Raw genomic sequence first — 21259 nt, forward strand, 5'->3', positions numbered from 1 at the left:
GATCCTCAGAGAAAAAAGCTCCTTTCACCATTTTAGCTTAACATTCAAATAATGTTTATTCTAGGTGTTCAGTTATAAAAGAGGAGTGCAGGAAATCCCAGGCCATGATGTAACCAAACACAGAAAGGGTCAGTGAACCCGTCCAGATCTCCAAGGTCATAAAGATGTAATTGAGGCTGTTTAAAACTGGGAACATCAGAACAGCCACACCTGCATCACTCATCTAACCAGCTCAGTGGCCTAGTGGTCTGTGTGTCCTGAGACTGGGAGATCGTGGGTTCAAATCCACGATCGGGTCATACCAAAGACTTAAAAATGGGGCACAATGCCTCCCTGCTTGACACTCAGCATTAAGGGGTTTAGCTGGAGGGTTAAACCCGCGCACAGCCGTGTCTGCAGCTTCGATCCCTACAACATGTTCAAGTCTTTCTAAAAGAACATTGTGATCAACTGTGTCAAATGCAGCACTGAGATCTAACAAGACTAGAACAGACACAAGATTCTTATCTGAGGCCATGAGAATATCATTTGTAACTCTCACTAATGCAGTTTCAGTGATGTGATACTCTCTAAAACCAGACTGAAATTCCTCAAACAGAGCATTAGTGTTTAAATGCTCACATACTTGGATGGTCACTATTTTCTCCAGGACTTTGGATAAAAATGGAAGGTTAGATATTGGTCTATAATTCATTGGGTCATCTGGATCCAGAGAAGGCTTCTTAAGTGAAGGTTTGCTTACAGCAACCTTAAAATCTTGTGGTACATACCCATTTACTAAGGATAGATTGATTGTATCTAGAATGGGGGCAGTAACCAAAGGAAATGAATCATTAAATAATTTGGTTGGGATTGGATCCAAAATGCAAGTTGAAGGTTTAGATGAAGCTAATATTTTTGATAACTCTGAAAGCTCAACTGGATCAAACCGGTTCAAGCACAGATGAGGTTCTACAGTCACCTCTAAAGCTGCCTCACTTACTGAGGAAGAAGAAATCGCATTAGGGAGGATGCTAAAGATTTTGTTTCTAATAGAATTAATTTTACTTGTAAAAAATCCCATTAAGTCATTGCTGCTGAGGGCTAAGGGAATAGATGGCTCAGAGCTACGATTCTGTGTAAGTTTAGCAACTGTTGTGAGCATTATCTGTTATTGTTAAAGAAGGAGTCGGAGACGGGCATCTCAGTCAGACAGCGGGGGTCTCTTTATTCATTCATCTCACAGCTCAGGACAGCCAAAGACAAAAGACCTTGACCAAATGTGGAGTCCTAAATTTATACTTTTTGTCCCTGGGTTACTCCCACAGTCCTTTGATATTTGGAGAGAGGATGGGGTGATGTTTACACTTCCCAATATGGTTGACGCACCCTCCAGCCCAGAGGTCGACGAGCCCTGTTATCCCAATATGATCCGAGAGCTCAAGGTTTGCTGGAGCTGGTTTACATAAGCTGGACTGAAAAAACAACATGTTAAATTGCATGCACACTGAAACAGCTTTTGGCACCTTCAGTCTCAGTAAGCTTTTAACCTAAGGTCTCACAATTCAGCTCAATATATGTTGTAGATGACCTCTTGACCTTTTTGGCGACAACACTGTACTGAAAAGAAATTTAGGATTATGCTTATTCTCCTCAATTAATGCTGAAAAATAAGCAGTTCTAGTTTGTTGAAGCTTATTTTTATAAAGCACAAGACTATTTTTCCAGGATAGGTAGGCCTCCTCATGGTGCGTAGAGCGCCATGTTCTCTCCAATTTCCTAGAGTTTTGTTTTAAGGCTCGTAAATGAGAGTTAAACCAGGGAGCCAACTTCCTGTCCCTAATTACCTTCTTTTTTAAAGGGGCTACATCATCTAATGCCACATGTAAAGAGGAATTAACATGATGACTGTAATTAATCTGAACACATCTTTGAGCGGAGACATTAAAGACAATGTCCTGATGCATGAATCAAACAATACAGTAAAACATGTAACGGATGTCATATTTAGTATAGCATAAATTTATTAGAGGTAGTTTCAAATGTAGAGCTGGATGACCTTCAGAAAAATATACTTTAAAGAATATCTGTGGACATCCATTTGAAATATTTGTTATATTTGGATTTTGTATAAACAAAGAACTAATATGTTTAAAATTCTATATTTGTTACAGCTATGATAACATCACCACTCTGCTGACTCACACTCAGTGTTCAAGACCAAAGCCTCCAGATGTATCAATAATTCAGGATTCACTGTCGGATCGGTAAGTTCCCAGCAAACAAACTGAGTGGTGCATGTGCGTAAGAATGTTGGATAGAAAAAGGCATACCAATTATCATGTGTTAGCTGTGTATTCATTTGTGTGTGTGTGTGTGTGTGTGTGTGTGTGTGTGTGTGTGTGTGTGTGTGTGTGTGTGTGTGTGTGTGTGTGTGTGTGTGTGAATTACAGAGAAGCTGATTTCTCTGTCGAGGACAGACATTGCGCCTTTGTTCAGTATTTATGGCGCATGTGTTCATTACATTCGTGTTTATTAACTCATTCACTGCCAGACGATTCCTGATCAGTAAAGCCGTTTGCTGCAAAAATTTTTAAAAGTTTGGATTTAAAATGACGACTTTTGTCGTCAATGGCAGTGAATGAGTTAATGAACTGACCTAGATTGGAATGTTTATTATGTGAAGTGCCTTGAGATGACTCTTGTCGTGATTTGGCGCTATATAAATAAAATAGAATTGAAAGGTGTTGTGCAAATACATTTGATTGATTGATTGAAAATAAAGCCAAGAAAACGTTAAATGCCCTTAATTGAAGATACACACATGGTATGCTTGCAACTACCTTTATTTTATGTAGTGATTGCATAAGTTATTAATTAAAGTAAAAATCAGGCAAGTTAAAGTAAAAATCAGGCAATTTATAACAGAAAAAAATAATTCATACAATATATAGGCTAAATTTTTCAGTTTTGGGAGAAACGTATAAAAAGCTGAAAACAAACAAAAACAATAAAACTACACAGATTTAACAGAAACTTAAATCAGTTGCCGTTCCCGGGTCCCTGTCCAACTTATTAGGTGTGCAAAGCATCTGGCTTGAGGAGCAGCCTGCTGTGCCAGTAGTCTGGGTTGTCAAATGATGTGTTGCTGCCAGGGTCCCCTATGCCAGCACACACCTTGATGTAGTCCCCGATCCCCGCGCACCTGGCACCGCCCATCCCCTCGGCAACAACCCTCTCCTTCACTGGGAGGTTCTCATATTGTGAGTGACCCCACCTATCTGGAACTTCTCCAAATCCAGTCATTTCCTCGTACTCTTCCACATTTCTTCCTCCAGCTGTCAGCACATCTGGTTCAGGTGTGACAGGACTGCTTAGATGTCCCTGAAGAGTGGTTTGTTTATTAGTATTATAGCAATTTTCAACTTCTTCCCCCATTTGCACTTTTCTTAACACTCCCATAATTTGGTCTGTGTCCTCTGCGTGGTCTACTGTAGGTGTTTGACTCCTGTTTTTGTGCAGATCTGGGTCACTTCCCTCTGAAGACTCAGAGCGCCTTATGTCCATGTACTCATACCTGCCAATCCCTTGGCCTGCCTCTACTTGGTCATCCCCTAGTTTCATTTCTCTAGTAGAGTCAAGCTCTTGTTTCTTTGTCAAGTCTCTTTGTTCTTCTGCAACTTCTTCCAAAGCCTCTGGTTTTTGATTATTTCTGACTGGAGTTTCTGCTCTTGGTGTTTCTACATGTGAAAAATCCATGAAAGTGGGAGAAGGTAAAGGTGTAAGTCCAGCTGTCATGTTGTCTCCCCGCAATGAGATGCTGCTGGTGGAACAGGGAGGAACACTAGCCTCTGTACTCATGAATTCATATTCCTGGGAAGAATTTGCCATTTTAGGAACAGAATTATTTTTATGTCTTGAGTTCTTTTTGCCAGATCGAGATGGTCTGGATGCTGCGAGTCATGAATACAAACAAAAAGAAGATTATGGATAGAAAAAACACTTATCTCGTTGCTCTATTGTTTCATTCACAAGGCAATAAAATACACACAATTTACCTCTTTCTGATGCTCCAGGTGACCCAGGCAGAACATAGCCGTAGTGGTCCAACTCCTCTTCCTCAGCCGTCCACACCTTGTATGAGGAAGGACTGGAGGCTGTTGAAAGCTTCCTGTGTCGGTTGATGGCCACTCGGCGGGTACTCTGGTCGGAGCCAAGCCTCGCCCGATGGAAACTTCCATTTTGCAAGGCTTCCTCTCGCAGATCAGGCTCCCTGCCATAGCCCCAGACCTCTGACCGCTCAGGTAGTGTGTGCACTGAGCTCAAACGAGACCTGCGAAACCACTGCTGAAGAAAAATGAGTGACCCATTTAAATGTGTCAAATTTGTCAATGTTAACAAAGTTTTTAGTTAAAACCAAATGGAATTTTTTGGTAATTTAGTACTCAAGATTTTTTTTCTACCAGTCGGATGCTGTCTGCAGGACTTGGAGTCATAGCCAAGTATCCAGCTGGCCCTGCTTGAGACGTGCCACTCTGCAGAAGAAGGATAAGCATTATGCTCTCAGGGATCAAAATAAAAATCAGGTTGAAGCCACCCTTGTTATACCCTGTATGAATTGATCCGGGAACGTGACAAACTCCAAGATGGAGAGTGCTGGAGAGGAGGAGTGGCCAAACCATCGTCCAGCCCCACCTCATCTGTGTCCTCCAAATCTGCATCCAGGAGTCCTCGTTCGGACTCTCTGCGATGAACTTCCCCAGGCGTAGCGTCTTCTCCCTCCTGCTGCAATGTACCAAGGAAAACAGGGTGTAAGGTCAGGGTTGAAATACAAATCCATGGTGAGCAAGGCATAAAACTGCAAAGGTGTGGAACGCTCATTTAATCAATTTGCTGTGGTCTCTAGAATACTCGGGGGGTGGGAGGTGGGGGTGGGGGGGTGGGGCACCGGTGCACCATTTCCAGAAACTAAAAGTGTGACACATCACAGCTGAGCTTCAGACAGCAGGTTGTGTTGTATTGGATAACACCAACACGACTCTACCACAAACTCTATTTGCTCTGCAATGTGGATGTTTTTTCTCCACAAATAACCCAAGCCTGAAGGTTACTAATGCTAACAGTTAGCTTCTACCAGCCAAGACATTCTCTACTGTTTTTCTCTACGCTAGAACAACAACAGCCTTCCCCGTCGCGAGTCAAGATGGATGAGTCCATGAATGTTACAGTTTTTTTCGATTGCTAAAACTCAAAAAGCAAAAATGAGGCACAATTTTCACAACCTCTACTTCTGTTCCCAATCTCTTGACTCAATTTATCACTACTTAAGATTTCCTTATCATATTAGAACTCTGATTTTCCTCCTTTACACTCTGATGTCAATTTCACATTATCTTGCTGTCAAAACACAGCACACAATTTTCAGGTTTACACACACTTCTCACATAAATTCTCAAAGCTTCAATCAACAACACACAAATATTCAAATCTCTAAACTTTCGGGTCTGGCGAGCAATTTGAAATCAGGGACTGCAGCATAAAAGTAAGTTTCCACAAGGCTACCCAGGTGTATGAGTGGTTTTAGGACCACCCACGGTTTTCCATTTTATACCTTCCACCTTATTCCCCCTTCCTCAATCCCACTGAGGATAAAAATAAAATGTTTTGTCTCAAAATGTGTGTGTGTGTGTGTGGGGGGGGGGGGGGGGGGGGGGGGGGGGGTAACTGTAAAAATAAAATGTTTTGTCTCAAAATTTGTGTGATGTCTAATGTTTGTCTCAGAGAAAAGTGGGCACTGTCATACATTCAGTGTATAATTCATTGTGTTCCCCTTCGACAATTGTGTTTTCAGTTTTGCTCTTCAGTGTTCTTTCCATGCTTGGTAGTGTTCACCCAAAGGCTACTTGTGTTTAAGCAATGAATGGTATGTGTGTGTCATGTGAAAATGTGGCTGTGTTTACCAAATGAAAACACGTGTTCCATTTTGGAAACATGTTACAATATGTGGTGGCAGGGTTTTGTTGCAAAGGGAAGCCACGGTTTAGGAATTTGTGTGTTATGTTTGGGATTTTGTGTGTGCAGTTTTGAAAGAAGTGTACAGTTTTGAAAAACACGTTTTAGCAATCGAAAAAAACTGTAAGTGACGTTGTGATGTCACACTGTCAGGCTTTTCAAATCCTAGTGTTTCACCATCTATTTTCTATCAGACGCTAATGCAGGAGATAGGTATGGGAGACTATTTTCACATGCAGCCTGCATGAAAAACTCACAGTGACCGATTATGATCATAAACAGCATTTTAAAAATAGTTTTTCAGTGTTCCACACCTTTAAGCAACTGCAATGGTCTCACCTTTATAACAAGGTATCTAAGTGGATCTCTTGCCATCCGAGTAAAGTCACTGGCAAGCTCTTTAAAGGTCGGCCTTATATTTTCATCAATCATCCAGCCTAAGCAAAGTGAGACGTGTACAAAAAAATTACAATTTAGATGCACATTCACTTCATTTTCTTTAAGCAGCCATTAGGAGAAAAACTAATCTCCCCAGTCAGACAATATAATGCATCACATCATATTGTACTTCACCATATTATACCATATATGCTAAAGTATTGCATAATACCCCATGATATCATACTTATATATCCACTAATATTGCTTCATGACAAATATCATCTGGTGTCACATTGTCTCAGCTATCATCAAATTGCGTATGAATGTGCTTGTTTACAAAAGAAATGAATGTTTAGGCTGACATTTAACCATGACCATGTAAACATCAATGGTGCAGATGTAGGGCTGTGGTAGACGTTCGCCCTTCTCCAGGAGACTCGGCACTTTTTGCACTGACTGCACAGACGTGTACGGCTCTGCCCCAAATGACATCATCTCCCACACTGTCACTCCTGTTTAGAAAGTGCAGTATCTCATTAAATTCACCATCAACACCACAGGGAGACAGGAGATGTTCAGAGAGTCTCATACCATAGCTCCAAACATCACTTTGGTGTGTATATCTTCTAAACAAGATGCTTTCTAGTGCCATCCATTTAATGGGAGTCTGAACGAGAGAATTATAATCAAGAAAGATCGTTTTAACAGCCAGTGAGAAAAATCAAGAATCAATTTTCATCTAAATAGTCACCTTTGTGTCTGTGTAGACATATTTTTTATCATCTGGACAAAGAAGATCTGCCACACCGTAGTCTGAGATCTGGACCTGATAGTCATTCTTCAGCAGAATGTTACGGGCAGCCAAATTCCTGTGGACTATGCAATGTTCCTCCAAATAGAACATACCCTAAAACACAAAATTACAAAGTTATCTCAAAATCTTGAATAAGAATGTTTAATTTCTTAAAGAGGTCAAGATGTGCTCACCTTGGCTATCTGCACGCACCAGTTGAGCAGGCGCTGAGGGTCCAGGTTATTCCTGTGCTGTCTGATGTGCTCCAGCAAAGATCCATAAGAACTGAGCTGCGTCACCAGCTGCAAGCTGGCACCAGGACAGATTCCCAGTAATCTAACAATGTAGGGGTGGTCCAGGCTGCCCATGGACAGCATGTGCTTCAGACAAGAATAAAGGGTTTGACATCTGTAAAGTGTATGGCATCCCAAAAATATCAAACATTTATGTTATGCTGATGTAACGGAATGAAATGACTGTTTTCCACCTAAAAGTCATTTCCCCCTCTCCTCAGCAAGAACTAATCTGCATGACATATTGCCTCAAGGTCTCATGCTTTTGCTCCAAACTGTTTTCTTTCCAGCCCAAGAGAAGAATGAAGACAAAGGACTCTTCCTTTTTAATAAATCAAAGAACTCTATTTTTAATAAGCTAATCAAACAAAGTGTTAGTCAATAATAAAATGTGAACCAATCTGTGAAATGAAAATATTAATTACTTTATTATAATCCTATAGAGTATAATAAGTAATATAACTTTAAATGTTCCACTAGAGACTGATCACACATAGCATTAAGACATGACACATTGCTTTCACTGGTCCTATCAGATTCTGCCAGATCTGACGGAGGCGTGGTTTTGGAGGTGCTTGGTAAATCTGTCATCTTTTCATTCGACCATAAACCAAAACATCCGAAGTATAAAACTATGCCCACGTCATCTTTAACGCCAGTTCGAAGCGTTCTAGAGAAGTTGATGGAGTGGTCAATCCGTAACTTTCCTCTTCAGCCGAAAGAACCACGACAAGCTGGATAAAATCTGTTGCATTTTACCAACCAAGCAACGGTTCCTCTCAGAATAAAAGCTGAACTCATTGACCCTCCACGGGTCCATCTGACGCTGTCAACCAACTGTCGCTTTTTTACCTGGAGACAATCCAAAGACTAGTCTGTCGTACTCCTGACGCTGTTTCATCGGCTCCAGTACTGAAAGAGGGGTTCGAGGACCTGGCAGTCTGGATCTGTACGTAGGTCTCATTCTAAGGGTATGTGTGGAATAACAAAAATGGCGTCTTATGTGTTATTGAATCTCCGAATCAAAGCTTAGTGCGAAGACATCACCTTCATTCCCATCAGAACTAATCGTTTCTTCGGATTTGCTGGTTCTGAACAACATTCCACACGACACCATTCTCCATCTCACTTCACCTTAGTTACACCATACATTTAGGGTTTTAAGTTAGTCTAGTTTTAATTTGTTTGGTAATAAATCTTTAAACTTTTAAAACTTGACTCTCTCTTCTGTTGTCTCTCAGTCAATACGAAGTGGTTACATAATCCCTGCAATAAAAAGTTCCAATAGTCTGGTTAAAAGTACCTAAATATCCATAAGATTGATTCCATATTTCCTATGGAATCTCAGGTCTCATGGGTCATTAAATAACATGTAAATTAACCCTTTACACTGATCTGTTAGGAAACTCACTTCTGTGATTTCGGTGAAGGTCTGTCTGCCTGAGTTGTCATGGATGGTCTTAATGGCCACAGGGATCTTCACCGTCTCGCCCTCCGGAGTCCAAAAGCCCTTAAACACCAAATTTGTTAAGTAAATATGTGACAGAACACAACTAACCAATGGAAAAGAAAGGATCAATACCTTGTGCACTGTACCAAAAACACCAAAACCAAGGAGTTTGATCTTCTTCAGCTCTGAGGGCCTCAGAATGCGAGCATAAACCTTGGTGCCTTTCTCTCCAGGACCCAGAGGCTCAAAGCTCTGTCAAAACCACAACAGCTCTTAAATCAATGTTTCTCATCTCAATGAAAATGAAAAGGCATTACTCCAAAGTCTCACATCACCACTCTCCAGGTATCTTCTCATGGCTCTCTTTCGGCGGATGGCTAGGCCTCGATGGTACAGCACTCCCAGGAAAAACAGCACCAGACAGAAGATCAGGCCAGCTGGGACCCCTAGAGCAATACCTGTGATCTGACCGCTGCACAACAAGGAAAAGAAAAGTGTGTAAGTGGCAAAAATGTTAAAAGTTTTAGAAAAAACTCAACCAGAGGTTAGAAAAAAATGCATGCATTCTTATTCAAGGAGCTTGTTATGATGCTTTATTTTCACCAGCAGGGGGACATGCTCACCTGCTGACTGTTAGTCTTGCTGTCTCCAAACAGTCTTTTACTCTTGGGCCAAGGCATCTGAAACACATGAACTCATGGCAATCTTAAATGTATTTAAACTCAACACCTCAATAAAACACGTGAATGCAAACACATGGTGTTTGATTTTTACCCCTGTGTGCAGTTGTAGTGACATGGCTCACAGCGACCCTCCTTGTTGGGAAATTTGAATATCAGGCCTTTTTGTCCATCATTGACTCCACTGGGACATGAGGACATGCAGTAAGGACCATCTTGAAAGTTGGTGCAAGCCATGCATTCATCTGCCCCCTAAAGGAGAAAAAGATGAAGGAAACAAAGACAATGTGAGGCTTCGTAACGTATTTATTCAAAATGTCTTATTTTGCTTTTCCACTCATCTTTTCACCATTCATTACAATCCTACTAAGATAGTCACACTGTTTTAGTACTTTTAATGACTCAAATTAGCATTTCTGTAAAAAAAAAAGCACCTGTAGTTCTGATTTTAAAAAGAAAATGCAGTTTTATCAAGCTTCTCTAGATCTTTACTTCAAGATGAACTATTTAAAGAGATTTCAAATAGAGAAAAGGGGAAAAACTGAAGGAATCTTTAGAACAACATGTGCAGAGTAATGCGACAAGCAGAAAAATACCCAAATTACAGGAGAGAGTTTATCTGAAAGGACCAGAGTGTGACATTTCTGTATTACTACCGGTCCTGTGCAGCTGACTTTCCCTCCCTGAAGTTTACATTCTGGATGACAAGCCACACATTCTCCATCAGACCTTGCAAACTCCCTTGGAGCGCTGAGGACACAGAAATCAGAGGAAATTGAACCAAATAAAAGAAAAACACAAAGAACATCAGCTTAAACAGAAAATCTAATTCTGAATACTGACCCAGACAAAAATTTGCAGCTGCCCACACATGAGCCATCTCGGCTGTAGTTCCTGCAGGACAGGCACTGGTCAGGCCCTGGCCCCCAGCAACCTGAATCTGAGCAAAGCGGGTCACACACGTGTCCTTCTGCAACTACACACATGAGAGAGCATCAGGCACCTGCTGCAGTAAAGCGCTGTATTTATTATTTCACTCAAGACTCCACGAGTCTCGAGTCGTCTCTAGAAGAATTCAATGCCTTGCAAGCTGCACTGGGGGCAAAAAAAGCCCAGAACCCCCTGCATCACCACGGAAAAGCCCGCCACATCAGATGACAGCTTAACACGGTGCGATTTAGTAATATCTTACTTATATTTGAACATCTCCCCTCGCATTGGCTAACAGCAACACAACTCTACTATTGACTCTGTTAGCTCAGCGACATGGATGCTTTTTCTCTACAAATAACAAGCCTGGAGGAGCTTCTGCTGTGTGGTTGAGTTGCTAATGCTAACGGTTAGTTTCTGCTGACCGAGACGTGCTCTGCTGATTCTGGACGCTAAAATAACAGCTTTCCCCGTTGCGAGCCAGTATGATTGAGTCCAAGCGAACGCTTGATGTAGATCTGTCAGGCTTTTCAAATCCTAGGGTTTCACCATCTGTTTTCTATATGAAGCTAATGCAGGAGATAGGTGTAGGAGACTATTTTCATGTCCAGCCTGCATGAAAAACTCAGACTGACTGATTATAACCAGAAATAATCATTAAAAAATTGTTTTTCGGTGAACCACGTCTAAAAATACAGCATGAAATGTTTCACTTCAACAATGGGTCGACTCACCACACTCTGCAAGTGGCTTGTTGTTGTTGAGGTTGTTCACTCGAACTCTGCGACCTCTGAACAGCTGCGTCCAGTTTACAGTGTGGTGGTAACAGAGGTTGTCATTCTGACTGATGTAAACGCTGCCGTCGTTGATTTCCCGGAGAGATCGCAGGCCAAGTGAGGTAAGAGAGGGGATGTGCATCACCATCAGAGAGAATCGCCTTTTTGTTTGTGAGCGAGAGGATAGAGACAGAGAGCAGTTAGCAGGAATGTGTATCAGATGACAACAAAAAAAACTAGTTTCTTAAATTTAGTAACACTGGTTTTCATATCAAAATGCATAAATGTGTTTTAATCATGTCACTGGGTTAGTTGACTGTTTCCTGCATGCAGACAGCCTTACTTGTAGAGAGACCTCCCTTGAATGGTTGTCAGGCTTGAAAAAACCGACAGGTCATTTAGCTCTTCAGGCCACGACTGGATGTTTAGAATATCTGAACATGAAACGAGAAAGTTGTCATGAAAAATGCAGCACTAAACATGACGCTCTATGGTGGAATAGCAAAACAAGACTTGTTCACAACCTTCCTTGAAGAGTCTTCTTTCTGTTAGCCTTAATAGTCGTATTTTGGAGGATTTTAGGTTAAAAAAGGACATCAGAGAGAGCTGAGCCAGAAGGCGAAGCTCTCGATTTACCGGTCGATCTACGTTCCTACCCTCACCTATGGCCATGAGCTTTGGGTAATGGCCGAAAGAACGAGATCGCGGATACAAGCGGCCGAAATGAGTTTTTTCCGAAAAGAGTGGCTGGGCTCTCCCTTAGAGATAGGGTGAGAAGCTCGGTCATTTGGGAGGGGCTCGGAGTAGACCCGCTGCTCCTCCACATTGAGAGGAGCCAGTTGAGGTGGCTTGGGCATCTGGTCAGGATGCCTCCTGGACGCCTCCCTGGTGAAGTTTTCCGGGCACGTCCAACCGGGAGGAGACCTAAAGGTAGACCCAGGACATGGTGGAGGGACTATGTCTCTCACTTGGCCAGGGAACGCCTTGGGATTCCCCCGGAGGAGCTGGCCCAAGTGGCTGGGGAGAGGGAAGTCTGGGCCTCTCGACTTAGGCTACTGCCATATAAACTTTACCTACTTATGAGTAAGAGAAGTTAGGTGAAGTGTAGAGTAAATTAAAAAATTCACAATTTGTTTGTAACTAGAAGTCACAAAATGCAAGAAAAGACACTGCAGACATGTTGAAAGGTGCATGTTTCCGTTCAGGTTCTTGCTTATAAAGTGATTTAGTGCATTTGTATTCAGGGTGGTGATTGCTTGGGGAATTTACATATATGATAAATTTAATACATAATACCATACCAGTACAAACCTGTTATTTCCCTCACAGTCTTGAACACCTCTAACTTTTTGGCATCAAGTGATGAGATGTTATTATAGTCATCTCTGTGAAGAACAGAAACAAAACATAAACACAAACTGGTTCGACACAAAGCTTTGTGATCCTCTAAACCAGTACCCGAGAATCCCTGTGACCAGGAAGTGAAGGCTGCCCTGGATCTTTGTGCAGTTGATGAAGCTGTCGATGTTGCTGGAGTCCACAGTCTGTCTGTGTTCTGCACCAGTGCCTTCACACACTGGAGAGGAGATTTCAACCTATTAAAATCTGTATTCACAGACAGATACTCCGTAATTTAAGAATAATGTTTCAAACCTTTAGGACAGAATCCACTGCAGAGCTCACACTGCCTCTGTCCTTCTTTCTCTACCTCCATCTTGTCCAGAGGACAAGCACTCACGCAGGAACTGCCGTCCACCACAAAATGAGCTATAGGGACAAAAAAAGAAGCTTCAAGTCAAATATACTCACTTGTGTTTGAGAATAAACAAATGCAGGAATTGCTAGTTGTAGAAATACACACAAGCTACTCACTGGGGCACTGAGAAACACAGATTGATCCATACTGGTACTTTGCATTGGGGTTGGTCTCCATTTGAAATGTCTGTTTGTTGTACATGAGTGTTTTGGGGCACTGGGGCACACATGCTCCTGAGTCATTGAAGTGACGGCATGCCTTTGTAGATCCAGACAGACACATAGACATGCATTCCTTACACGTGAGTACACAAGAGTTTCTATTTGAGTTCAGCTATTGCAGGAGAAATCTTCAATCTGCTGTCATTAGGTGCACAAATGCAATAGATTAACTAAAAAAATAACATTTGATTGGTCATTTCTGCCACCAAATTATTCTTGCATGCATATTAACATGTTTCCTTGAATATTAAATTTTCCTGGAAGCTAAACAAACGACAGCCTTCCTCATCTTGAGTCAAGATTGGGGTGTCCATGAACGCTAATTCACAGTGTGACGTAGATCTGTGAGGATTTTCAAAACCTAGAGTTTCATCGTCTGTTTTCTATCAGAAGATAATGCAGGAGATAGAGACTATTTTCATGTTCAGCCTGCATAAAAAACTCAGAGTGACCTATTATAGTCACCACACAGGTGAGTCAACCACACCTTTAATGTATGATGTACTTGCAGTTTCTGTTATTGATTTTGTCACTATATTGTTAAAATGACAGGGAGACTATGTGGTTTCGGCTTGCTTTCAGCACCCCCAAGTGTCCATCAGTCAACGCAACACCTTAATCTAACTGCTGAAATGTCTCCTCAGCCTTCATGAGTGTCTATAGGAGCGGTTCATCTCTAAATCAATCCTAACCCTGTTAATCATGCAGCAAACATGCTGGAAGCACAGTCCAGAACCAGGCATGTAAGCTCCATTTACTAGATATGTAAGTCATCTAAGGGACCAGACAAACACTCTGAAGTTACAAGTGCAACATTCTGGCCATAGAGGGCAGTGGAGGTCTGTGACATTTCAATAACCTGCTAAAAGGTCATTTTAGCACATTCTGGCTCAAAGAAATGATTTAAAAATCTGAAAAAGTTGCAAAGTGTGGCTTTAAATGGATAGAGTCAGTAAATTACAGGGCATAATAGCATCATCATTATTTTGGTTGATAAATCATAACATAACTCTTACAAAACAGTCCACATCCAGAGGGCCTTTGCATCCTGCTGCACACTCAATGTGACAGCAGTCCCTGGGGCTCGTCCCAAAGCAGCGTCCATTACACTGCGGAGCGCACACCATCTTAGTCACTGAGAAAAAAACATATAAATGAATTTTTTCCATTGTGTTTGCTTGACTAATGCTTTTGCAAAGAGGTGTCCTTAAAGAGAGATGTTCCTTTAAATGAATGGAGAGAAAAAGTGGGGTTGGACACTCACAGATCTGACAATTGTCCTTGTTTGGACCCCAGCAATAATCTCCACAAGATTTATGACACGGGCCTGGGAGAGAAAGGGGAAGATGACGGTAAGACCAGTCATGGAAGACAGTTTGAAGACCAGTGATAGAAGTTCATGATAGAGACCTCTCTTCCCGTTGTGCTGGATGTCAATAGGAGCACTGTTGTCTCGTACAATGTCTTGCCAGAAGATCCATGGACCGTAACTCAGGTACAGGTTATTAATAATCTGTACTCCCCCCTCCAGAATCTCTGTGAAGAAACAGAAGATCTCTGAGCTGACTCCTCGGCCCCAATATTGATATAAATCTGCCTTCTAAGCAGCTTTGAGTTTAAAAACACATGAAAATGTCACATTTTTAAGTTTGTGTGAGGATGCAGAGTATGAAAGTTAGTTTTTTTCTCAGACTGTCTCCATCTGTAAACATTGTGCCCCATTAACCTGTCAGATTGGAGAGTCCCAGCTGTCGCAGGCCATTGGAGCCATCTTTGGGGTAGTTGAAGAAAACTGAGAGTGCAAAGCGTCTCTCGTATAGGCTGTTTCCTCTGATGACCCGTAGTTGCCCCAGGGGAATCTCCCGAAAGTGATTCATTGCAATGAGGACGTAGCCTGTCACCTCCCTGATTGTCTGATGGGGGAGAAGGTTGTCAGATTCATTGGTTTCTACAGGAGTGGTTCATCACTAAATTAAATAAATCCGCTGCTTTCATGATCTAAAAACATGCAGGAAACGTGCTGGAAACTGACTGCAGCGCCAGGTATGTCAGCTCCATTTACAACAGTTGGCAGTCCACCAGCCTGAAGTTGCAAATGCGGTATTCTGGCCACAGGAAGCAGTGGAGCTCTGAGTAACATTTCATTAACTTTGTAAAGAGTCATTTTAGCACGTACTTGCTCAAGAAAATGTTTGAAAAATGTGAAAAAGTTGCTAAGTTTAAAGGCTCTTGTTGCGTCTACCAATAGGGGGCAGTAAAGGAGAGGAGAACGTAGGTAGGAGAGATGAAGAAGTGTAGGGAGTTAAGGTAGATGCCTGTTTCTGCTACATGTGAAGCAGGTTTGAATAAACTTGGAAAATTAATTCTGGTTTGGACCAGTTCCAACCAAGCTGCAGCCAGCCACGGACCAAAACCAAGCAAACCCAAAGACAGTGGGGTTATGTTCACCTTGAGAAAAGAGAAGTCCCAATTACTCTCAATTTGAGTTATCTCCAGGTTTCCCATGATGATCTCACAGCCATCATACCGATCCCTGATCAGGTTGTACTGATTCTCCTGGGAGCCGGTTGAGCTTAGACCATTCTGAGTACCTGAACACACTTAATTCAGAATTAAAGCAAAGACATTACAAGAAGATCTCAGAGAGCATTCACTGTTACACATTTAACATGAAATCAGACCTGTGTGAGCTGCAGCTTTGTCTGATGAATGTAAATCAACCGATGTGTTTAATCAATAATGAAAATGTAACATTTATAAAATCCTCTGACGCTGCCTGAATAACAAGGATGAGTTCTGAGGGTTGTTTTGTTTCTGAGAGGTTGCTGCATCGCTCTGACGTTGTTTATTCTGCATAGTTTGATTCGAAGCAAACAGTCAGCCATGCAAGCCCGGGTGCACAGAGCAGTCCAGGCCTGAGGGCAACAGGGAGAAGGCCAAGGGTCGAGGGAGAAGAGCTTCCTTCAAACAGAGTGCCTCATTGTGATGAGGACATAAATGTGGACGTGTATCGCAGCGAGGGCAGAGTGATGCAGCGACAGACAGGGCTTCTGTGTGGGTATATGTCTGTAAGGAAAGTGCTGCTGAGATCATATTAAGAGACAATGGGTTGTGTGTGAGCACAGCGTTCTGGTAGAGGAACGGAAATATCGTGAAAGGAAATATACACATGCAGCATCTCCTAATGAGAAGCAGAAAAAAAGGCGACGTTGGATGTTTATGTGCAAAGATTGAGCACCTGCTGCAGTGAACATGAGTCACTCTTCCTGTTTTTGAGTTTGCAGGTAGAAACTTCAAGCTGCACACTGATGAGATAAACATCTTTGGAGACTTGCTGCATTATGTTTGTTCAATTATTAGGAAGATGCATAATTTGAACTGAACTTTCATGGATAAAGATGAAACTCAAAAAATTAGGATTATGTGCAAAAGTCCATTTATTTCAGGTTTTCAATTTAGACCGAGAAACTATTTAAAGGCTCAGGAGCTTTTTGCAGGTCTTTGGGATTAATTAGCTGATTAGAGTGTGGAATAAACAAAACACACTTGCATGACTGTAACACTAAAGTGCCTTAAAGTGCAAAAACACTGGTAAAAAAATATCCTTTTAACACAGCAGATGCACAATTTATCCATCTGGGTGGTGTTTAATGACTTAATATCCTTCAGAATTTAAATGCTGACAGAGTGCAAGAATATCAATAAATCTTAATAGACAAAATAATGAAATTTTTGACTTTTTCAGGGGTTAAACCACTCACAAATATCGTAAATCTATGTATTTTCACCTTCAGGCAATGAAGTTACTGTTTATAGTAAACTAGAGGATTTTCTGTTTCACTTGCAGTTAATCAGATAGCATTGCAGGATCACATTTTTGCAATAAAAAAGCTTTTAAGGAACAAAGCATGGAAGTGTTCTGAGAGTGAGCGTTATCGGTTTACACTCCTGAGAATTTAAACAGTCTCTTCCACAACATCTTTATCCCATGTAAAGAATAACAGATGGGAATGCTGAGGACAAAATGCTGATGGCTGAAGTTCAGCTTTTGGATCCGCATGAACAACTGAAATGATTTTTAATTCAAAACAACTATAAATCTGCTTACCTTCGTGTGTTTGGGACCATGCTGGCTGGATCCTGACTGACAAAAACACACACGTTAGTAGGATTTGCAGCTGGTCCATGTTGATGTTCAACAAGTTTAGTGAGATCTCAGCATCTCAGATGAGTAGAGACGGTCCTAGGAACAGAATTTAAGGTTGGAAAAAGGTATGTTTGTAAATTCACCAAAAATAAAAGTCTCATATCATGAAGTCAAAGTAAACAGATGTTGCACCGATCAAATCCATCAAAAAAGAGAAAACTTTGAAGAGGATGTATCTTATTGTGATCCTGGGATTTCCCTCTCAGAGAGAGGCATCTGATTGGCCAACAGCCAGGATGATTCACCAATCAGAGGTCGGTCCGTGGTTTCATCCCGTCATCAAGCTGCAGCCTTAATCTTTGTACTCTGGAGGACTAAAATCCATCATCTCTGACGAGTAACTAATTAGAAAGATTGTTATTGATAAAATGCACAAAATGTCACAAATGACTAAAAAGTGACACATGAAAAGAAAAAAATCACATCATCGAGCAGAGCTGGTGATCAGCATGAACGCCTTTCCTGCTATATGGCTCTTTATGTGTAGTTATTTCAGTTCAGTTCTGTCAGCTGCTGCATGTGGACTTAGTGTTGTGGTCTGGTTCTGAGTGGTGGCACTGTTCTCCCAGTGAAGAGCACTATTGTCCCCATGGCAGCGTCAACTGGTTAATCACCTCTTTGATGCGTACGGAGCGGCCGGTCACACAATGGTCACTTTGTTGGACAAGCAAGTGACTTCTGAACCCAAACAAGAACATGCTTAATTTTTTTTTTGAAAATGGCAGAAATTCCTGGACATGGAGTTGTGAGTGAGGATGGGGGGGAGGCTAATAGCTACCAATAGATGGATATCAGGATTTCTGGCAGATGTGCTGGTAATCTTGTTTTTCAACCAGAGGAAAGAGGATAACTGAAACAATTCCCAGTTTGTGTCAAATTTCCCATGAGGATATTTTAGGTGATCATAAATTTGATGGATCTTTTTATCTGAAACCTTTTTGAAGGACTTTAAAGCATAAATAAGTCCATTTAAGTGGTTTAGGTGTGCAGGTTGGCCTCCCCTCTGTTTGCAGTTTTCTGTCCAGCAGGAGGAGACAGACTCTGAGGATTGGACATCTGCAGCAAAACCTCTCTGTTGAAGATTTTGCATAAACATGGTGATTTTAGCATTTTTATTGGGGGTTGGGCTTCAGTCTGTAACATCTTTAAAAAAAAGCCTTGTTGTCAAATTTGTAGATTATAACTCAAACTGCTCAAATCAGACATCCTGTAGCAAAACATGCATTCAATATGTATTTTGGTTTCTTATGAGCGACTTTTATTTTGTTACAGGTTTTGGTAAAATTGCAATAACTGCACATGATTTTATTCATTTTTTGTCCATGTCAGTGCTGGTGGCCAGTTCCTGTCCAAGAAGCAAACTGTGAGAAGTGCCTGCTGTGGTTTTTTGCAGTTGCCACTCCCTTCAGAGATTGATGAATTGATTGTGTGGCTGCTGCCAGTGTGTCTGTGCCCTGGGTGAAGGTGTCCCGGTTACGGGTGGGAATCCCAGCTATGGCATCCACCCTGGGGCTGCTATTGTAGCCGTCCTGCAGGGGGCCCTGGGGGGCTGGTGGCTCTGGGAGCAGCTCCGACTCACATACTGCTGTCACACCCTTGGAGACGCAGCAGCACTCCCCCAACACACACACACAAGATCTTCTGATCGGCCTAGACGAAATGATTCTCTCTGGAGAGCAGTGAGTCCACGAGCACTGATTGTGCCAAACGTCTCCTGTTAGTCAGCAACTCAGAAAGGAGACACAAAGATGATTTAGAGCTATGCTCTTCCCACCTGTTTGAGACACACACCACTGTTTGAGTCCTAATTGGTTACTTACTCTCTAAATTAAAATAAAGCATGAGATCAGAACATATTAAAGTTTTAATCTCACTTTAATAGAAATGTTAATCCCATTGTGTGAACTGGCACACTCAAGTTTAACATTTATTATCTGAGGACGGCCCTTACAATGAATCTGTGTTCAGTAAAATCAACACACACACACACAAACACAAATATATATATATATATATATATATATATATATATATATATATATATATATATATATATATATATATATATATATATATATATATATATATATAAACAAAAATAATGGATTATATTTTGATTGGGATTATGTCATATTTGAATTATGAACATAATGCACACAGATTAGATATAAAAAGTCAAGGATTAATCAATAACATTTTGATGTACTTTCTACAATTTAAAAACCTACCCTGTAACTCAAGTCAAGGTTTAAAGGAGTAGTTCTGTTGTTTATGCAATACATTAGCAGTGGTCTCTTGTAGGAATGGATGCCTTTAAAGTCATTCTCAGGGTGGAGAAAATCTACTGGTGAACCATTTCTCCCACCTAAAAGTTGCCTACATCACAGATGAGCTTCAGATGGCAGGTTTTGGCTCAGACATGAATACGTAGATGCCCACTGGGTGCTGGAGAGCATAACAGCATTGCCACCATATTGGGTGGCTTCCTCACTTTCCACTGCAGTCAATAAAGGGGGAGCAACAAATATTGCCTGTTTTTTATTTTTATTTTTTGTGCAGCCTACGGTTGCAACACCCCATGCACTGTTGAAAACAAATCATGTGGGATTAATATTGACTTTTTTAGCCCATCTGCTACTATTTTATATTTATTTTATTTCATTTTATTTACATTTTAACTACTGTGCCATACCATATGTCTGACTTTCTGAAAAAACATACTAACATTTATTTTTAGTTGGGTAAACACCTTCCTCAGTGAAAATTACTGCACTTGGGGCAAAATGGAGACCCATTCAAGATGGCGGCCTGCCACTACGGCAGCTCCTCATAGCGCTTGGGATCATGCGTTCTGAGATGTGCACAGACATGTTGATGGCCTTCCGAGTGTAAACCATGAAAACAAACAGTACGTTGCAGAGAAGACGTTGATTTGGGTGAAAGGAAGTGCATCCCAAATGGATGCAGAATATATAGGGATACGTAAAATAGTGACGTTGGGGACGGCACATGGACCAAATCAATGTTATAAATGGTTTGAATCCAAGTGAAAGACCCAAGAGTGGAGCAGCAACGTGTTGCTGCTGCAGTTCTGCATATTGGACATTGTCAGCTTTCTTGTTTGTGGTGTGAGTAGATTTAAACGTAAGCCGCCAACGTCGGTGATGACGAGCTCGATGATGATCACGAGCCCTATGGGCAGTGTCACGATGGTCGACTGGGTACGGAAGTTGAGCTTGGTAAGGATGTTAGAAGGCTGGATTATTTGGTAGAGAACTCTGTTCATGGATTTCAAAAAAACGATGACTGAGTGAAGAGCCGGTGCGGCGTCTTCCATATATAGACCTGGGAGTGACGGGGAGAATGCCGGGAGTTCCCGCGAGGAGCATGCTGGGAAATGTGGTCCAAGATGGAGGCCGGTTAGCTGGGACAGACTGGTCCGGGGGCTTGGGCTCTGACAGGACCCCCGGTCCAGGGACGGCTCCAGAAGTCCCAGGGCGACCTCGGCGGTTCCAGAAGTCAGAGACGAGGGTAGGGTCCAAGATGGAGCGGACCAGCTCCCAGGAGCGTTCCTCGGGGCCATAGCCCGCCCAATCGACGAGATACTGCCAGCCCCGAGCCCTGCAGCGAGCGTCCAGGATGCGCCGGACGGTGTAGATGGGCTCACCGTTGAGGAAGCGGGCAGGCGGAGGCGCCGGAGGCGGCAGGAGGGAGGATTCCACGTAGGGCTTGAGCCGGGAGGTATGGAAGGTGGGATGGATGCGGAGACTCGCAGGCAACC

General features: G+C 42.0%; 1 protein-coding gene across 3 annotated transcripts; it reads right to left on the reverse strand.

Annotated features, from left to right (window-relative positions):
- Nucleotides 1–2883: 2883 nt before the first annotated feature.
- erbb3b (erb-b2 receptor tyrosine kinase 3b) lies at nucleotides 2884–17684 on the reverse strand. Of its 3 annotated transcripts, none has more exons than XM_070545122.1 (28): nucleotides 17380–17684; nucleotides 15720–15871; nucleotides 14998–15184; nucleotides 14682–14807; nucleotides 14536–14598; nucleotides 14288–14406; nucleotides 13167–13308; nucleotides 12948–13061; nucleotides 12753–12870; nucleotides 12606–12679; nucleotides 11638–11728; nucleotides 11253–11455; nucleotides 10432–10564; nucleotides 10245–10338; nucleotides 9683–9840; nucleotides 9532–9588; nucleotides 9239–9380; nucleotides 9041–9160; nucleotides 8870–8968; nucleotides 7360–7545; nucleotides 7124–7279; nucleotides 6964–7039; nucleotides 6735–6884; nucleotides 6331–6428; nucleotides 4588–4761; nucleotides 4443–4514; nucleotides 4038–4326; nucleotides 2884–3932 (listed from the first exon to the last, which is right to left on the reverse strand). In XM_070545122.1, the coding sequence occupies exons 1-28, from the start codon at nucleotides 17456–17458 to the stop codon at nucleotides 3055–3057; spliced, it is 4350 nt and encodes a 1449-aa protein (XP_070401223.1). In that variant the 5' UTR covers nucleotides 17459–17684; the 3' UTR covers nucleotides 2884–3054. The 3 variants fall into 3 exon arrangements, with proteins under 3 accessions (XP_070401223.1, XP_070401222.1, XP_015823381.1); XM_070545121.1 differs by having other exon boundaries at nucleotides 4038–4323; nucleotides 4588–4764; XM_015967895.3 differs by having other exon boundaries at nucleotides 4588–4764.
- Between the last annotated feature and the right edge of the window lie 3575 nt (nucleotides 17685–21259).

Source organism: Nothobranchius furzeri, chromosome 15 (genome assembly GCF_043380555.1).
Source record: "Nothobranchius furzeri strain GRZ-AD chromosome 15, NfurGRZ-RIMD1, whole genome shotgun sequence".
Lineage (NCBI taxonomy): Eukaryota > Metazoa > Chordata > Actinopteri > Cyprinodontiformes > Nothobranchiidae > Nothobranchius > Nothobranchius furzeri.